Consider the following 17,655-nt stretch of genomic DNA (forward strand, 5'->3'; position numbering starts at 1 on the left):
AGATTTTCAAATCAAAACTGTTTACGAGCTTCAGGGGGCAGCTCCAGGGGGGAGAAAAAAAGATGCAGGAGACAGCAGGAAGCCATGTTCCAGACTCTGCAATGTAATCTCTTCCTAATTATAAATGATTTCCAAGTGAAAATGCCCTAGCAGGGAATGGGAGGGGTTAGAAATACTGATGCCTGGCGGAGCAGATGGCTCTGCCTTCCTATCAGCTCCATAAATTATAAACAAACACCTTGTACAAAGATCGATGTGTAGCCTGTGCTGGCTGGCCAGATGAGGCCACGGGAGCGATTAGCAGTTGCAGTGCTTTTGCAAATGCATTAGATACAGGTCTGGAAAACCCCAAGGGGTTTAAATCAGCAGGAAAATTTCCTCTTGGCTATCTCTGAGCCCCTCAGGTTTCAGAATAAGACCTCCTGCACAGAACTCCAGATGACACTGTACGTACTCCCCAAAGGCACCGGTCACTATATCCGGAGGCAGTGGGCTGCCCCACACCGCCCACTGGCTAGGTATCTTAGGCCTGTTCCAGCAGGCTACCCTGGTGACCACTGCCACTCACATAGTAAGAGTTTACTCTTCAAAATCACAGTGAATCTAATGAGTTACTTTCTTCTTAAAAAGGATTTCAAGTTTAGCTATGCATATGAGGCCTTATTCGCATACTTCTAAATTCTTTACAGAGAGCAATTCATTAATTCTGTAACCGAAGTGAGAGAAACAGGCGGCAAGTATCCTCAGCGTAACTCCAGAAAGGAATCAAATGCAATTCAGATAAGACAGATAACCAGCAACATAGCAGTTACTAAGCTCATGAATAAAGCTCAGGACCTGGGGTTCCCAGGCACGGGCTGTACTAAAGTCAGAGGCTACCATTCACTGGGAATTAGGTGGCTTACAAAAATGAATCCTATATCAAAAGAGATTCCCAACTTACTCTGCTGACAACAGAACCTACCAGAATGGTGGAGATCAAAACTGTAACTAGACTTTATTCAAACCAATCAGGAACACAGTTCATTAAGTGCTAGCAACAGGTATTTCAGGTAAAAGTGACTATCATTCTAGAAGAAGATCCTATGGAAAAGAACATTGGCTATTATCCGACATGCGCCCTAAACTTTTAGAATGCAATTTCTCCCAAGGCCAAAACACTACTAGGGCAGTAAAAAAAAATACAGAAGTGCAATAACACAAATGATTTCAATGAGGGAGAAAAGCCAGCCCTAACTACCTGAGCCCACCTGGCTGCACATGATGCTCTCTGATCAATTCAGGCTTTACAAGAGCCATGTTCAAAAGGTGGAAGATGAAGACAGAACTAATAACAAATACAAAGGAGAATGATAAAAAGCTATAGTCAGAATGAGCTGTGGCTTGTGAAAAAATGTCACAGACAATTAAAAAGGCCTTCTAACTATGCTAGCAGCATATCCAATGTCTGTATTCTTTTGGATTTGTTCTTGTTTTTCTATCAAGGAAAATGATCTCCAACTGGGTAGAAACAACACATTTAGGAGGGATCAGAACCAACCACAGATAAACCCAAAAAAACTCACACCCACTGCCACTGAGTCAACTCTGACTCATAACGACCCCCCATAGGACAGAGCAGAACTGCCCCATAGGGTTTTCAAGGCTGTAAATTTTTACAGAAGCAGACTGTCACATCTTTTGCTTGTGGATTACAGATAAGGCAACAGGTTAAGAGAACAATACCTCCTTTAAAGGAATGCCACTCTCCAGAGCTAAAAATATGCATCTTGGGGTATTGAAAATGTGGGCAGATGTGACTTCAGATTTTTGACCATATTCTCAAAAAATCATGGTGTAATCTCCAAGAAAACAAATGATAATAAAAACAGCTAATACTTATTGATACATTAAGTGCCAGGTACTGTTCAGAGTGCTTGACATGTATTAACTCATTTAGTCTTATGACAATCTTGTGAGATAAGGACTGCTATAATCTCCGTTTCATAGACAAGGAAACCAAGGAGTAGAGAGATGAAGTAACCAGTGTCACCCTGCTAGAAGGTGGCTGAGCTGGAATTTCAACCTGGATAGTGTAGCTCAAGAGTTTACTCACTTAAACCATTACAGGACAGTAGATAGAATTAAAGAATCACCTCTTCTACGCTTGCCAAAAAAAAAAAAGGGCAGGGGCCGTCAGGCCCAAACCCCAAACCTACTGCCGTTGAGTCGATTCCAACTTATAGCGACCCTATAGGACAGAGTAGAACTGCCCCACAGAGTTTCCAAGGAGTGCCTGGTGGATTTGAACTGCTGACCTCTTGGTTAGCAGCCATAATAGCACTTGACCACTATGCCACCAGGCCCAAACCTTTAAAATATAAAAAGCATAAGTAATTCAAATACTATTTAAACTGTTCCAGATGAAGTTCTAAATTGTAACACAAGCATAACATTGATACCCAAACCCAGAGATTTTATAAAAAAGAAGAGCACAGATACATTTCACTGATGAACAGCAATGAAAAAAGTTATTAGCAAGCAAAATTAAAGGAATACATCATGACCACATGAGGTTTATTAAAAATACCAAAACACTATTTTTCATCTATTAGATTTACAAATATTCAAAAAGGAATGTAAGGATGAGCTCAGTATTATAAAATCTATTAACACAGTTCATTGTGTTATGAAATCTAAGGAGAGATGCTGAAAAGGTATGAAAAATTCAATAAGCAGTCTTGATAAAAACTCTCAATAAAATAGGAATCAATAGATATTTCCTTAAAATGACAAACTAGCTCTTCCTCAACCCAAAAGCCAGCAATAGGCTTAATGGGAAAAAGTTAAGACTTCTTCTGCCAAAGTTAGGAACAGTATGAGAAGGCCCACTACCACTGCTATTATTTAACACTGTTCTGACGGCAACAGTCTCTGCATTTAGACTAGAGAAGAAATCACAGGCATAAAAATTGGAATGGAGGAGGTAAAATTATCACTATTTACAGATAACTTATCTAGAAAATCCATGAGGTTTAACTGAATATTAACTATAATTAGTAAACAAATTCAGTAAGACGGGATTTTAAAAAATAAGCTTATCACAAAAAACTTAAGAAATATACAAAATCTACATGAAGAAAACCAAAAACATTCCTATGAACACAAAAGAGACCTGGAGAAAAGGAAAATCATGCTACATTCTTAGATATCACAATATTGAATCTCTTTATTAATTTAATGTAATCAAACCATTTGTACTAAGGATTTTTTCTGGGATCAGGGAACGGAAAGGTGGTTATAAAGTTCATATAGAAAAGCTAACATGCAAGAATAGGAAAGAAAATTTGGATTAAAAAAAGTAAAAAGAGGGCATCAGATTCTACCAGATTATCAGAACAGAAAAGATAGTCCAGAAATATATCTAAATGTTGTTGTGTGCTGTCCAGCCAATTCCCACTCACAGCAACTCTACAGGACAGAGTATAACGGCCCCATAGGGTTTTCTAGGCTGTAATCTTTATGGAAGCAGATCACCCGGTCTTTCCTCCCATGGGGCGGCCAGTAGGTTCAAACCTCTGACCTTTCTGTTAGCAGCCGAGCGTTTAACCATTGTGCTACCTGGGCTCCTTATATCTTAGACTACTAGTTGAATGGCTGCCAGTTTTAACTCACCCAGAGGGACCCTGGAAGAAAAACTTGGTGATTTGCTTTCAAAAGGTCACAGCCATGAAAACCCTATGGAGCAGTTGTACTCTGCACAAGTGGGGTCCCTATGAGTTGGATTCTACTCGAAGGCAACTAACAAAAAAATATCTAAATGCACATAAGATATCAATAATATGGTGAACGTGACACCACAAATCAATGGAGATGAATAAATTATTCTACAAATAGGCTGAGGCAAATGAGTAGCCATATGGGGAAAAGGTGTTTTGCTTATCTGTGACTAAAGTTAAACTGCCTAGTGAATCAAAGATTTAAATGTAAAAATCTAAAACATACTAATATACTAAAAGATCTTCCTAACGACACAAAACCCAGGAACCATAAAAGGAAAGATGAATAATTCTGACTACTTAAAAAAGTTCTATGACAAAAATAACCTTTAGCAAAGTCAAAAGACAAATGACAACTACGAAACTCCTATTGTAATTGTCCTGACTTAAAGGAGCCCTGGTGATGTAGTGGTTAAAGTGTTCGACTGCTAACTGAAAGGTGGGTGGTTCGAAAACACTAGCCACTCTGCGGGAGGAAGATGTGGCAGTCTGCTTCCATAAAGATTTACAGCCTTGGAAACCCTATGGGGCAGTTCTACTATCCTATAGGGTGGCTATGAGTTGGAATTGACTCGATGGCAGTGGGTTTGGTTTTTGGTCCTGATTTATAAAGACCTCCCACAGAATTGATAAGGCAAAGACCAATAACACAACAGGAAAATAAGTAAAGCACATGGATAGGTCAACAAAAGGCAACACAGATGGCTCTTAATTATATGAAAAGGAGTACAACCTCATTTGTAATATCAGAAATACCAATAAAAATATCAAAATATGATTTTTTAATCTATTGTATTTACAAATACCCCAAAATTTGATAGCACATTCTATCAGCAAGGGCTTAGAGAAACAGTCACGCTCATAAACTGCAGGTGGGAATATAAACTGGCACAACCTCTACCAGAGGGCAATTTGGCAATATCTATAAAAACTACAAATGCACATGCTCTTTCCCCCTGCAATTCCATTTCTAGGAATTTATCCTATAGCTATACTTGAACATGTGCAAAATGACTAACTGCAGCACAGTGTGTACAGCAGAAGATTGAACCAACTTAAAAGGCCCTCAATAGGAGAAAAAGATGAGTAAGCACTTTATATACAGATATGGAAAGATCACCAAGATATGGTATAGAGCAGAAAACAAGTGCACAAGAGTATGTATAATATGCTACAATTTGGGTTAAAAAAAAATTGCATTTGCTTGTATATACATAAAATATCCTTGAAAAGATACGTAAGAAAGTGCTAATAGTAGAAAGAAAATTTGGATTATAGGGAGGAGTGGTGGATGGCTAGGGCATAAGGTTGGGAAACATTGCATACTCTTTTCTATTTTTAATTTTTTTGAACTGTGAATATGTTACCTATTTAAAATTATGATAAAAGAAACAAAGAAGGCAAAATAAAGAAACAAATAAATTACAGCAAGTAAGATCTGGGCCAGAAATCTATAGATAAAACAAATTTGGTTTTCAATAAGGGAAAAGGGGGATTGCAGTAGGTTCCCAGCAGTTAAAGAACAGATTATTGGACATGTGGCTTACAAGCACTTAAAAAGAGATGGAGAATTGCGACTGAGGTTTTACTAAGAATAGGATAAGAAAAATTAACCTCATTTTCCTTGTCTGATAAGGACTCCAAGACTGTCATATTGGGAAATGCCACAGACAGAAAATATCTTGATTTAAGGCATCTAACAAACCCTATAGGAAAGGAAGAAAAATATGGGCTTCGGATGCGAACAGCCAAGCCCAGGGTGCTAATTCATGAACCACAACCGACACAGAGGAAGTCTACAGTAACATACCATAAGCCTTGGTGCAATGTCCTGACTGATTCACCATTTTGCTAACAATCTGAAGGAAGACAGAGAAAGCATGTTTATCAAATTAACAGACAATGTAAAATTCAGAGAGAATGACTGAAACAAAGATCAAAAAGATGCTGAGAAGCAGAACTAGGTACTACAACAGACACTATTAAGATAAAATTTAATAGAAACAAATACAACCCTGCTTTGGTTTTGAAAAGATTCAAGCTGTACAAGTAAGCGCAGGATAGCAGAGTCCTCGTTTAGTGAAGGAATTTTAAGTGACTACAAACTCAATAGTGGCTTAAGAAAAAGCTGCTGAAATCTTAGGCTGAATTACCACTGTCCAAAGCACCACTGTACTCTGTATTGGAGAACTCACATCTGGAGCTTTCTATTCTGTTCTGGTCCCCCAAAATCAAAAGGGAAGATGCGCAGAACTGTCAAGGATTCAAACTGTCAAGGATTTCGAAACCAGATTAGCAGAAGGACTCTAACGAACTTTGGCCCGAAAAAAAAAGATTTAAAAGGAAATGGCAGTTTATCTTCAAATATCTGGAAGACTGTCACTTGGAAGAGGCATCATTAGACTTACTCTATGGAGCTTCAAAGGTAGAACTTGGGACCAATGGGAGGAAGTGACAAGGGAAACACTGGTTTGGTACAAGAAAGAACGTCTTAACAGGAATTTAGCAGTGACGGGTTAGGCCCATCTTGTCAGACAGTGTGGCCTTTTATCAGTAGTATTCAAGCAGAGACTGAACTGTCACATCTTAAGAATGTATGAGAGAAGGCCTTCATTAGATAGAAAGTGAAATGAAATGTCTAAAATGGGACTCCAACTGAATAACTGGGACATGGGATTGTGTGCTTCCCTAGCAGCAAGGTAACTGGACTGTTAAGACAAATGTGTCTGTAAATTCCGTATCAATCATGCCACTCACTTTGTTCCATTCAGATCTGGATTAATAAATGAGCTTAACATTGCTGTAACCTTTCCTGAAAGGTCACAAGGTCTAACTCCCACTTCCTATACCTCCTTCATATTCTCCTTCTCTCAGTTCCACCCGAACTTCTAGGCTTAGACCAAAGAACTACTAGATTGCAAACTCCTTAGGGCAGAGACAACATGTTCATTTTTGTGTTCACCTTAGTACCTAGCAGTTTTGTTGCTCAGGGTAGATGCTCAATACACGTTTGCTGAATTGCTTAGCTGAGATTTGCAGAAGAGCACATGGCAGACATGGCACATGACAGTCAGCTGCTCAACAAGATGATGAGAAAAACCCAGTGTTACACGAGTTCCTGAGTTCTGGCTCACCAGTAAAAGCTACCCCTTGCACTAGTGCCCACAGCTCTACCTTGGCTTACCGTTACTGATTTCTGGGAGGTCAAACTTAGTGAAGTCCCACCACTGGAGCCTGTAAGTAGTATTGGCAATGTTACTGGCCACCGCAGACTGCCCATCACCAATCACTGCCCCTGGTGGGGGAGAAGACAAAGATAGCACATTATATTATTTATCTACATGTTTCCATTGCAGAACATAAAACAATAGTGTGTTAACAACAGAGGGGGAAGAGAAAGAACCACAACTAAGGCTGAAGAAAGCTGATGGGTCCCATCCGTCAAATCCTTGTCTCAAAGAAAAACCAGGTTTATTTCCCAAAGAACAATACTACATGGAGATATAATCCCATCTGTCACTCCCCCCATTATTACTTAACATTTATTTAATGTCCACAGTGTGACAGGTACTGTACAGACACTGTCTGGGAAGCTCACAATCTAAAGAGATGGATGAGTTTTGATTAAAAAAAAAAAAAAAAGTGGGAAAAAGAAAAGTGAAAGAAAGGGGACCACAACTAACACACAAAAAGCTAGTAGCATTCCGATCCCTGGATGTCTCTGTAGTAAGCAGTGCTCTTTGGGAGAAAGCATCCCCTCCTTTTGTATATGACCTCCTTCCCAATAATACATTTCAAATGGAGGCTTCCTCCAGGGAAGAGGCAGCCAGCATACAGCTGACTGGATAGAAAGAGAGTAAAGAACAAATGAGGTAGTATTTGTTGATTTCTTCTGAACCCCTGGCATGTAACAAAGCAGATATTTATAAGCCTAGCTTTGCAGCATGAGAATATTTTTATTAAAGCAATATTTTATAATCCTCCCCACAAGAACTTCCCTGAATTGAGATTCACTTATAACATCTCACAGTTTAACTTTCTGAGATATACACTTCTGTATGACACTTTTTTTCCTTGGTAACCAATTAAATAAAAAATGAATTTTTTTTTTTTTTTAACAGGGTGACACTTTAATTTGCAGTTGTATTTCATTTACATGAACATGTCATTTCCTCCTCCTCTTCCTTCCGAGGTGCATTTTATAGACAACCACCCTTCTGATCAGACATAGCCAAACCCTCTTGGGAGAACAGAACACTCTTGCGTGCTAGACAACCTAAATGGTATTCGCTGCTGCAAATCAACTCCTACTTTGAGAAACTGAACTTGTTATAGCTTACTAGCCTTGGAACAATGGATAATTTTATACCTAGACTCTACCGTATTCCCTAGTCTTCCTCCTCTGCAAATCAGTGCAAAAGGGTCTTGTTATCTGTATTTTTGTTTTTTTAACTGCTCTGTAACTCCTGGTGTTTCCCTTTCTTTCTTCCAATGGTCAAGAGATTGTTCAGGGATAAAATACCCTCCATATAAGCCATAAAATATGAAAAAAGTAATCTTCCCCTCTCCTCAGTTACTGCAGACCACTGTATCCGAAGACTCTTTCAACATTAGTTCATTGATGGTACCCTTGTTCCAGTTCCAATTTGTAAGGAAAAGGTTCAAAGAACAGTGCATTTCCAAGATGAGGATACTTTTAGATTATACATTCTCAACATGGACAATATTGCTTCCATGGGGGTGAAAATTGGTTCACAGGGACAAAAAATTTTTAGGTAGTATAGAAGTTTATTCCCCTCCAAAGGGCCACAGAATATAACAGATATACAGTATATCTTTATGATATTAAAATTTCATGGGAGAAGAGAAGATTAGAAAAAAATATCTAAAACAGTTCCTTAGGAGGGCAATAATGAAATAAAGGTTGAGAAACACTGTTCTAGATAATACAATACCTTCCCAAACAACATAGTCTAAAACCCCACAAATCCAAAACACAGTCCCAAACAGGAGGCAGCATCTGGGGTGTCATCCGTGAGTCCACTGATCTCAAACCCCTATTGAGGATCCTGTGGCACATCACTTAACCCACTGCCGTCGAGTCGATTTCGACTCATAGCGACCCTCATAGGACAGAGCAGAACTGCCCAATAAGAGTTTCCAAGGAGCGGTCTGCCTGGCGGATTCAAACTGCCGACCTCTCGGTTAGCAGCCATAGCACTTAACTACTATGCCACCAGGGTTTCCGCACATCACTTAGAGAAGGTAAATATATGCCCTTGTTTTAACCTTCACAGAAAATTCTCCTATAATAATCACATCTGATTTGGGAACGTCTGCTGAATTCTGCGTCATGAGGAGGATAAACTGCCTGCAGTACTTTGTTCACAGGAACTTTACTCAAAATTATTTTTCAGTTTCAAGGTTTACCACTTACCGGAAAGAATTCAGTTTCATTCTGACCTAGGCTCAATTTCATTGTGTTGCTGAACTGGTTCCCTGGCCTCCTTATCTAGATGGTTGACACCTCCCTTTGACCACTAAAAAAAAAAAAAAAAAACTAGTCTCCCTCAAATTACTTTAGTTCCTTATCATTTCCTCTACCTTTTAACAGGAAAGCATATTAACCCAACACAGAAGGCAAGTTGGCTTTCTCAGTATATGATGAAAGAACTGTTAGGAGCTGAGAGAGGGTGAAAAATAAATTGAAACAAACCCCATATTCTGGAAGCCTAAAATCTGGGGAAGGGGTTGAGAACTACAAATAGGAGACAGTGGAGGAATAATATCAGATGCCTGAAGAATGTTGTGAATCTACAACTGGGAACACAAATGATTGAGTCTGTAACCCACAGCTCCAGATGCATCCTGCACAGTCCATGCCTCAAGAAACATCTTTGGAGAGCAGTTGTGCAATAAAATAAGCACGTATGGTTGCGCTGCGTGGAGAAGACTGGGGAGGCTTTCTTTGCCAATGGTGCCAAAGTGCTGAGGAGGAACAGAGCCTGGCACCAGACAGAGTCAATTTTCAGTGCCATGTAAACATAGATTAGGGAGCTAAAGATGCCAGCAACAGATTAGAGTACTGTCACCAGGTTCTCTTCTGGCAGGACTGCAGGCCAACTGAGCCTGTCTCTTGGAAACATCAGGAAGAAAAAGTATTACCCAATAAACAAACCTAACCATTTAGTAGGCCTTGGGCCACTAAGCTGAAGGTACAGGAAAAGTGCCAGAGCGACTTAATGGACTGAGTTTCAAAGTATTTACATAGGAAGCACTTAGCCTCAGAAACCAAATCCTAAGAGACCACTGAGGGACTTCTAAGGTCTCAAGGTTCTCCCAAGTAATAAGAGAACGGAGTAAGTCAGACTCAAGGTTTCTCAACCTCTGCACTATTGACATTTTGGAGCAGATAATTCTTTGTTTGGGGGGAAGATGTCTCGTGCTTTGTAGGCTGTTTAGCAGGATCCTGGCCTCTATCCACTAGATGCCAATAGCACCCACTCACCCAGTTGTGGCAGCTAAAAATGTCTCTAGACATTGCCAAATGTTCAGAGTTTGGGGCGGGGGGTGGGCTAGCAAATAGTCCTGGTTTGACAAACTCCAAGTCAGATAAATGTTTTTAACTCCAAGACAGGTGCTCTTAGAAGGCCCGTTAGTGGAATGCTGGCTGCCAAAGCCACCGAAACTATTAGTGATACTGATTATATAAAGGCACAGCATTATACAAATGTTCTTTAGCAAACTTCTGGTTTTCTACTTCTGCCATGGATTGGAGCCTGGCTTGACCCAGAGAATGAGGATCTTAAGGCCTGTTGTTGTTGCTGTTTATGCATGGTTTCAGAGACGACAGGCTTCAGAGTCAGATGGACTTCATTTTGACACTTCCTGTCAATGCTTACTGGGTGACTTTGTGTAAATCACTTAATCTCTATGATCCTCAGTTTATCTGCAAAAAGGGTAGAATAATAGCACCTACAACTTACAGGGTTGTTGAGAGAATTTACTGAGACAATGAATATAAAATGATGGCAAACAGTGTCTAATAAATGACCACCATCATAATTATTTTAATCATTTACTCCAATCTTTGTATGCATTTCCTCTACATGTTGTTGCTGTTGTTAGGTGCTGTGGAGTCAGTTCTGACTCATAGCAACCCTATGTACAACAGAGTGCAACACTGCCTGGTCCTGCACAGTCCTCACAATCGTTGCCATGCTCATGCCCATCATTGCAGCCACTGTGTCAATCCATCTCATTGAGGGTCTTCCTCTCTTTCACTGACGCTCTACTTTACCAGGCATGATGTCCTTCTTCAGGGACTGGTCCCTCCTGATAACATGTCCAAATTATGTGAGACGAAGCCTTGCCATCCTTGCTTCTAAGGAGCATTCCAGCTGTACTTCCAAGACAGATTTGTTCGTTCTTCTGGCAGTTGATGGTATATCCAATATTTTTCCCCATCACCATAATTTAAAGGCCTCAGTTCTTTGGTGTTCTTTATTCATTGTCCAGCTTTCGCATGTACATGAGGTGACTAAAAATACCATGGCTTGGCTTGGGTTACCTTAGTCCTCAAAGTGACATCTTTGCTTTTTTAACATTTTAGAGAGGTCTTTTGCAGCAGATATGCCCAATGCAATATGTCATTTGATTTTGTGACTGCTGCTTCCAGGGTGTTAACTGTGTATCCAAGTAAATGAAATCCCTGACAACTTCAATCTTTTCTCCGTTTATCACGATGTTGCTTACTGGTCCAGTTGTGAGAATTTTGTTTTCTTTACGTTGAGGTGTGATCCATAGTGAAGGCTGTATTCTTTGATCTTCATCAGTAAGTGCTTCAAGTCCTCTTCACTTCCAGTAAGCAAAGTTGTGTCATCGGCATATCGCAGGTTGTTAATGAGTCTTCCTCCAATCCTGATGGCACGTTCTTCTTCATATAATCCAGCTTTTCAGGTTATGTGCTCAGCATACAGATTGAATAAATATGGCGAAAGGATACAACCCTGATGTACACCTTTCCTGATTTTAAACTACTAAATATCTCCTTGTTCTGTTCAAGCTAATGACTCTTGATCTATGTACAGGTTCCTCGTGAGCACAATTAAGTGCTACGGAATTCCCATTTTTACCAATGCTATCCATAATTGTTACAGATAAATCAGATTTTCAGCTTGTAGGCGCTGAAGGTTTGGGAATATGTCGAGGAAAAAATCACAGTGGTCACAACAATCACATGGTAGGTGGGCTCTACCAAGTCTTATAGCCTGTCTGTATCTCTCAGCTTCTGCTTCTCTCTTGGACTCCTCTCTTGTGTTGCTTGGGCAGAATTAGGAACCTTTTTCCAAAACAGCTTCTTAGCCTCTCTCCAAGATCTGTACGCCAAGCAAGGAAATAAAGAGTATGATTCAACAGCTCAGTGAAAATACTGAACAATGGAAATCATTAGTAAATGTACCAAAAAAGCTAATTCCGGGAGGGTAAAAAAAGGGCAAGTTGCAAAGAAGGAAAGGATTAAATTACACTTCAGTCTTACAGAATCTGCTCCATCTGTGCCTGACCCAAGCCATGGTGTTTTCAATCACCTCATAGGCATGTGAAAGCTGGACAATGAATAAAGAAGGCCAAAAAAGAATTTATGTCTCTGAATTGTGGTGATGGTGAAGAATATTGAATATACCATGGACTGCCAGCAGAACGAACAAATCTGTCTTGGAAGAAGTACAGCCAGAATGCTCCTTAGAAGCGAGGATGGTGAGACTTTGTCTCACATACTTTGGACATGTTATCAAGAGGGACCAGTCCCTGGAAAAGGACATCATGCTTGGTAAAGTTCAGGGTCAATGAAAGAGAGGAAGACCTTTAATGAGACAGACTGACACAGTGGCTTCAACAATGGGCTCAAACATAGCAATGACTGTGAGGGTGGTGCAGGACCGGGAAGTGTTTTGTTCTGTTGTACACAGGGTTGCTATGAGTCAGAACTGATCCAACAACACCTAACAACAACAAAAATCAGCAGGGCCATCTGATTGTGCTGATATTGGGAAGATGGAATAAGGCTGGGGTTGGGAGAGCAAACACTCAGCCTGGAAACACAATTAATATCGTTCTGCTCGGTTGTGATATGGAGCCAAGAACCAGCTTGTCAACTAGTCAGTAGAGCTGAGACTAGAAATACCAGAGCAGGTTCAACTGAACAACTACTTATCAACTTTTCAAAGTTCTTCTTAGAAAGCCAGTCACAAAAGCCGGCATGTTTTATAATTTCATTTGTATGAAATGTCCAGAATAAGCAAAGATAGAACGTAGATTAGTGGTTGGCTAGAGCTGTGGGGGAGGGAGAGGAAGGGCAGAGTGACTGCTAATACCAAAACCTACTGGCAAAGAGTCAGTTCAGACTCAAAGCAGCCCTACAGGACAGAGCAGAACTGCCCCATAGGGTTTCCCTTGGAGCACGTGGTAGATTCAAACTGCCAACCTTTTGGTTAGCAGCTGTAGCTCTTAACCACTATGCCACCAGGGTCTCCTAATAGGTATGGGATCTTTTAGGAGCTGATAAAAATGTTCTGAAATACACAGACAATGGTGATGACTACATAATTCTGTGAATATATAAAAACCATTGAATTAAACACTTTAAATATGTGAATTATACAGTATGTGAATTACATCTCAAGGCTGTTATTAAAAAAACACTATTCAATATAAATTTCGGTTAATCTTTGAAGTAAAATATGGTAATCCCATTTTTGGCATCCAATTGCATCTCTTTAAGCATTTAGAGTACTGGTGAGTATCTTTTTGTTTATTGTCTCAATGTATTTCTTTTAGTGTGCACTAACTACTCATGTCTTAGGTACATTTTTATGTTTGGTTATTTTAATTTTTTCCTTATGGATTACCTAAGCACTTTATAAATTAATATATTGGCTTTTGTCTATGAGAAAAAATTCTGCTTAGAGCAATACAACACAAGATGATTTGGGCATAAAAGCCATTCTTCTTCTCTAACTATATACTGAATGGCATCCTATGAAGAACACTCATTTTCCTTTCCAGAAAGCGTCATTCGAATGCAGTCTTTAAATTTTTCCAAAGAAGTGGGTACAACTACACATTTAGTCACACTCACTTTGTCTTCTTATAACCATTTTAACAATCCAATTTAAGATCAAAGTCAATTATTCTATAACGTGGTAACCTGGAAAGAGTCCCTGATGGCAGATAATGAGATTTCTTCCCAGGGTAGGCCTATCCGAAGTTTCTCTTAGTTCCCATTCATGGTTCTGACACTGAGGAAAATGGCCAAATATATATTTGTTTGTTTCAAATATCAGCTTTATTGAGATATAATTCAATGTACCTATTTAAAGTACAGAAGTCATCAGTTTTTAGTATATTCAGAGTTGTGCAAGAGCCAATTTTACAAAAAAAAAAAAAAATTTTACAACCACCTTCAAAATTTCAGAACACTTTCATTACCCTCCAAAATACCCAGTACCCATTTGCAGTCACTCCTCTTCTCCTCTGCAACCCCCTTCCCTCTCCTTGCCTCTTCAGCCTAGGCAATCATGAATCTACTTTCTGTCTCTATAGAGTTGCCTCTCCTGGACATTTCATGTAACTGGAGTCATATAATATGCAGCCTTTTGTGTCTGGCTTCTTTCAGTTAGCATGTTTTCAGGGTTCATCCATGTTGCAGCATGTCTCAGTACTTCATTCTGTTTCATGGCTGAATAATATTCCATTGTATGTTTATACCTGAACCACAGGTTCATATGAACATAAGATATTTTAGTTTACAGAAAATACACTGTGTGGAAACCTGGTAATCATAAATGTGCCTGCAAAAAACAAAACCATTTCCTCTAGAAGGAAAAAGTAGGGTCTCCAAGACTAATTTCTGAGTATATTGCCTATAGTTGAAACTAAGTCTTTACTTTATCCTGAGGGTAAAATAAAAGATAAAAGGAGTATGTATTAGGGGGCATCATTGTTTGAAAACACATAACAATCGAACCTCAAACCTGGTAACGGTACCATGTGGGTGTTTATAATTCTGTTACGCTGACATAGGAAATGTTCTGAAGAAGGTGTTTGGTCTGTCTGTCAGATTTAGGATGTCTAATTACTGCTCTTGGTCACTTAAACTGATGGAGAATCAATCACTATGCAAGTTAGAAATATATTTAACATGAATTAGATGGTAAATATTTTACAGATACAGGCTTCAATAGCTATATATGTGTTTTTAGCAGGAATTAGGGCCCTAAATCAACATAATTTTATTGTCCAATAAACTCCTAAGGCCTCCAAAACTCCTGCGCCAAAGAGCAAGGGCAATATTGGTCAACACACAAATCATGAACTGCAGAGACAAGCCCAAGAAAGACACTGTTGAAGTCAAAGGCGTTGGATGAGGCCAACACAACAACAAATTTAAGTCTCAGAGCGCAACAAGGAAATTAGTAAGGCCTGAAATACAGGTGTGTGCAAAGAAGGGAAAAGAAACAGCTATGAAATATTACTACATATTGGAAACCCTGGTGGCGTAGTGGTTAAGTGCTACAGCTGCTAACCAAGACGTCAGCAGTTTGAATTCGCCAGGCGCTCCTTGGAAACTCTATCGGGCAGTTCTACTCTGTCCTACGGGGTCGCTATGAGTCGGAATCGACTCGACGGCAGTGGGTTTTGGTATCGCAGCTTCATCAACAATCTTAACAATTCAAATTAGGATTAGGTGGCCGCAGCAGAGTAAGCTTTTTAACAGGCCAAGAGGAGAAGGAGAAATTAACTGGACATTCATTAGGACCATGGCAGTGGATAGAAGCTTCCTGTCCAGAGTAAGCAGTACAAAGAATCTGGTGTCAGATTTGAACATATGCCTTTAAAGGGAAGATGCACAACATGACAGCCTGCATACAAACAATCATTCACAGGCATGGCATGCAGTCAGAATCACACTCAAATCTACAGGGAAGTAGTTTGGTCTGAAGGGAGAATGTAACTTCTATGCTTGGCGTGGCCGTTCTCCCATACCAAGTCAGTTAAATGGTCCGAGGCCACTTCTATATAGAGTACATGGCTCATACGATCAGACCTAGTAAGCTTAGCAAGCCCCTAGATAGTGGGGCTGCCTTAAGACTATTTGCTCCCCGATTCAGGGATTCCAAATGACTCGATCTCATTGCCTTGACTTCATCAGTGACATCTTGAGGTCAGCAACTTGCTACCACCCCAAAGCAAATGCAGTAAACTGCTCGTCACTGGGTCCTCACCCCTTTCTCCCATCACACTGAAACCCGGGATTAATCTTGAGAGTTGGCAGGGTAACTGGTGGCTCTGTATGGGTAGATGAAGAGGCTGTGGCCCGTTTTCACCACCATTCTGTAGACCCGCACTTCTTCGATATATGTCCTAATGAAGCAGTTACCCACACTTACACTAATGATGTAATTGGGACAAGTAATTATGAAAGCAGAACATCCATTTTCAAAGAAATGAATATCATTACCTTTCTTCCACCCACAAACATTATTTAAGACAAAAACAAATAAGCCCACAAGAACACATGCTACTGAAAGATTATTAGGAAAGCATTCCAAAACCCACAGTGTTCAGGGGAAAATGGAGGGAGAGAAAAAAACACCCCCAAAACAAAAACAGAAAACCTGGCATTCACTCCTGCCAGGCAGGAATTTCCTCAAAGCCTCTACCTCTGGCAGAAGATAGGCAGGTGGATAAGAGTATTAAGAATTACCTGACCTCCACTTCCACCTCCCCCACAACCTGGCATTTCCTATATTTAGGTCCCAGCAAAGTCTGTTGCTGGGTGGACACTGGCTTAGGCGGGTTCCTGGGTGAATCTGGAAAGCTGGTCTCCACTCACTGTTGTACCATGGAGCTGCTTAAGAGGTACCTCGGCAGCATAAGGATGGGCAGAGAGAGAGGGGATATGGGGAGAGGGAAGACAGAAAAATAACTGAAAAAGATAAAGAGAGCGGCTGGGTGACTCAAACACTGAACAGCTCTCACCAATCACTCGTCTTAAATGGCTGAGACTCCTGCAGCTTTTATTGTTTGGTGGAAGCACCACTGAGTGGAATTGGACCAGAGGGTCTTAGGCTTATCAGCAGCAGGAGGGAAACGACCTTTATTGCTGCAAAGAGGATGCAGATTTCAAAAGCCTCAAATCTGCAATGAAGGGAAATGGAAATGTGCTGAACGTGGGTTTGACGGGCAGCTTTCCTCATCTGTCGATCACAGGGTAATAAACACCGGGAGATGGCAGAAAAGAAGATAAATGCTTTCAGCAGCACCATTCCCCGCCCTCCCCTCCTCTTCCGCCCCCACTCAGCACATGACAAGAGAGTTAAGCAAGAAAATAAATCAGCTTCTTAACCAACTCTTTTGTTAAAACTTTCCTTACAGACCACCTACACGTGAATTATTGCTGTACGAGCCTACCTTCTCGTTAGGGGCCCAGCCTGTAAAGGGTGAAAAGCTCCTGTCAAATCAGCACCTGTACACTGCAGGATACAGCATTACAGCTGAGTCAGTCGGGACCAACACGTAAAGAAGGGGCCAGACCGGCCCCTCACAGAACAATCTCCAGTTCGAAGCATGGCTCACTCTGCACGCTAGCACCAGTTTAGAGGAGACTGGGCTCCAAGGACAGCATGGTGTCACTTCACTGCAATCGCTGTCACACTACCATTTTACCCAGTGACAGAAAGGCTAAGCCCCGAGACCTAAAAAAGCTGTGGGGGTCGAAGGTGAAGTCAGGTCAGAAAGCAGACTCCAGAACACAACATTCGGTCTTGACTACCAACGTCACAGTCACGCTGGAATGAAGGAAAAACATATCAGGCTGACGATGTTAGGGGTTTCC

At 40.5% G+C, this 17,655-nt stretch overlaps 1 protein-coding gene across 9 annotated transcripts in view; it reads right to left on the reverse strand.

Annotated features, from left to right (window-relative positions):
- Positions 1 to 17,655, reverse strand: part of AMBRA1 (autophagy and beclin 1 regulator 1) — a 179,721-nt gene that overhangs the window by 34,496 nt on the left and 127,570 nt on the right. For all 9 annotated transcript variants that reach the window (XM_049891021.1, XM_049891016.1, XM_049891017.1 and 6 more), the window contains one exon: positions 6,943 to 7,053. In XM_049891021.1, coding sequence (XP_049746978.1) covers positions 6,943 to 7,053 — 111 coding nt within the window. The remainder of the gene's footprint in view (positions 1 to 6,942; positions 7,054 to 17,655) is intronic.

This window comes from Elephas maximus, chromosome 7 (genome assembly GCF_024166365.1).
Source record: "Elephas maximus indicus isolate mEleMax1 chromosome 7, mEleMax1 primary haplotype, whole genome shotgun sequence".
Classification (NCBI taxonomy): Eukaryota; Metazoa; Chordata; class Mammalia; order Proboscidea; family Elephantidae; genus Elephas; species Elephas maximus.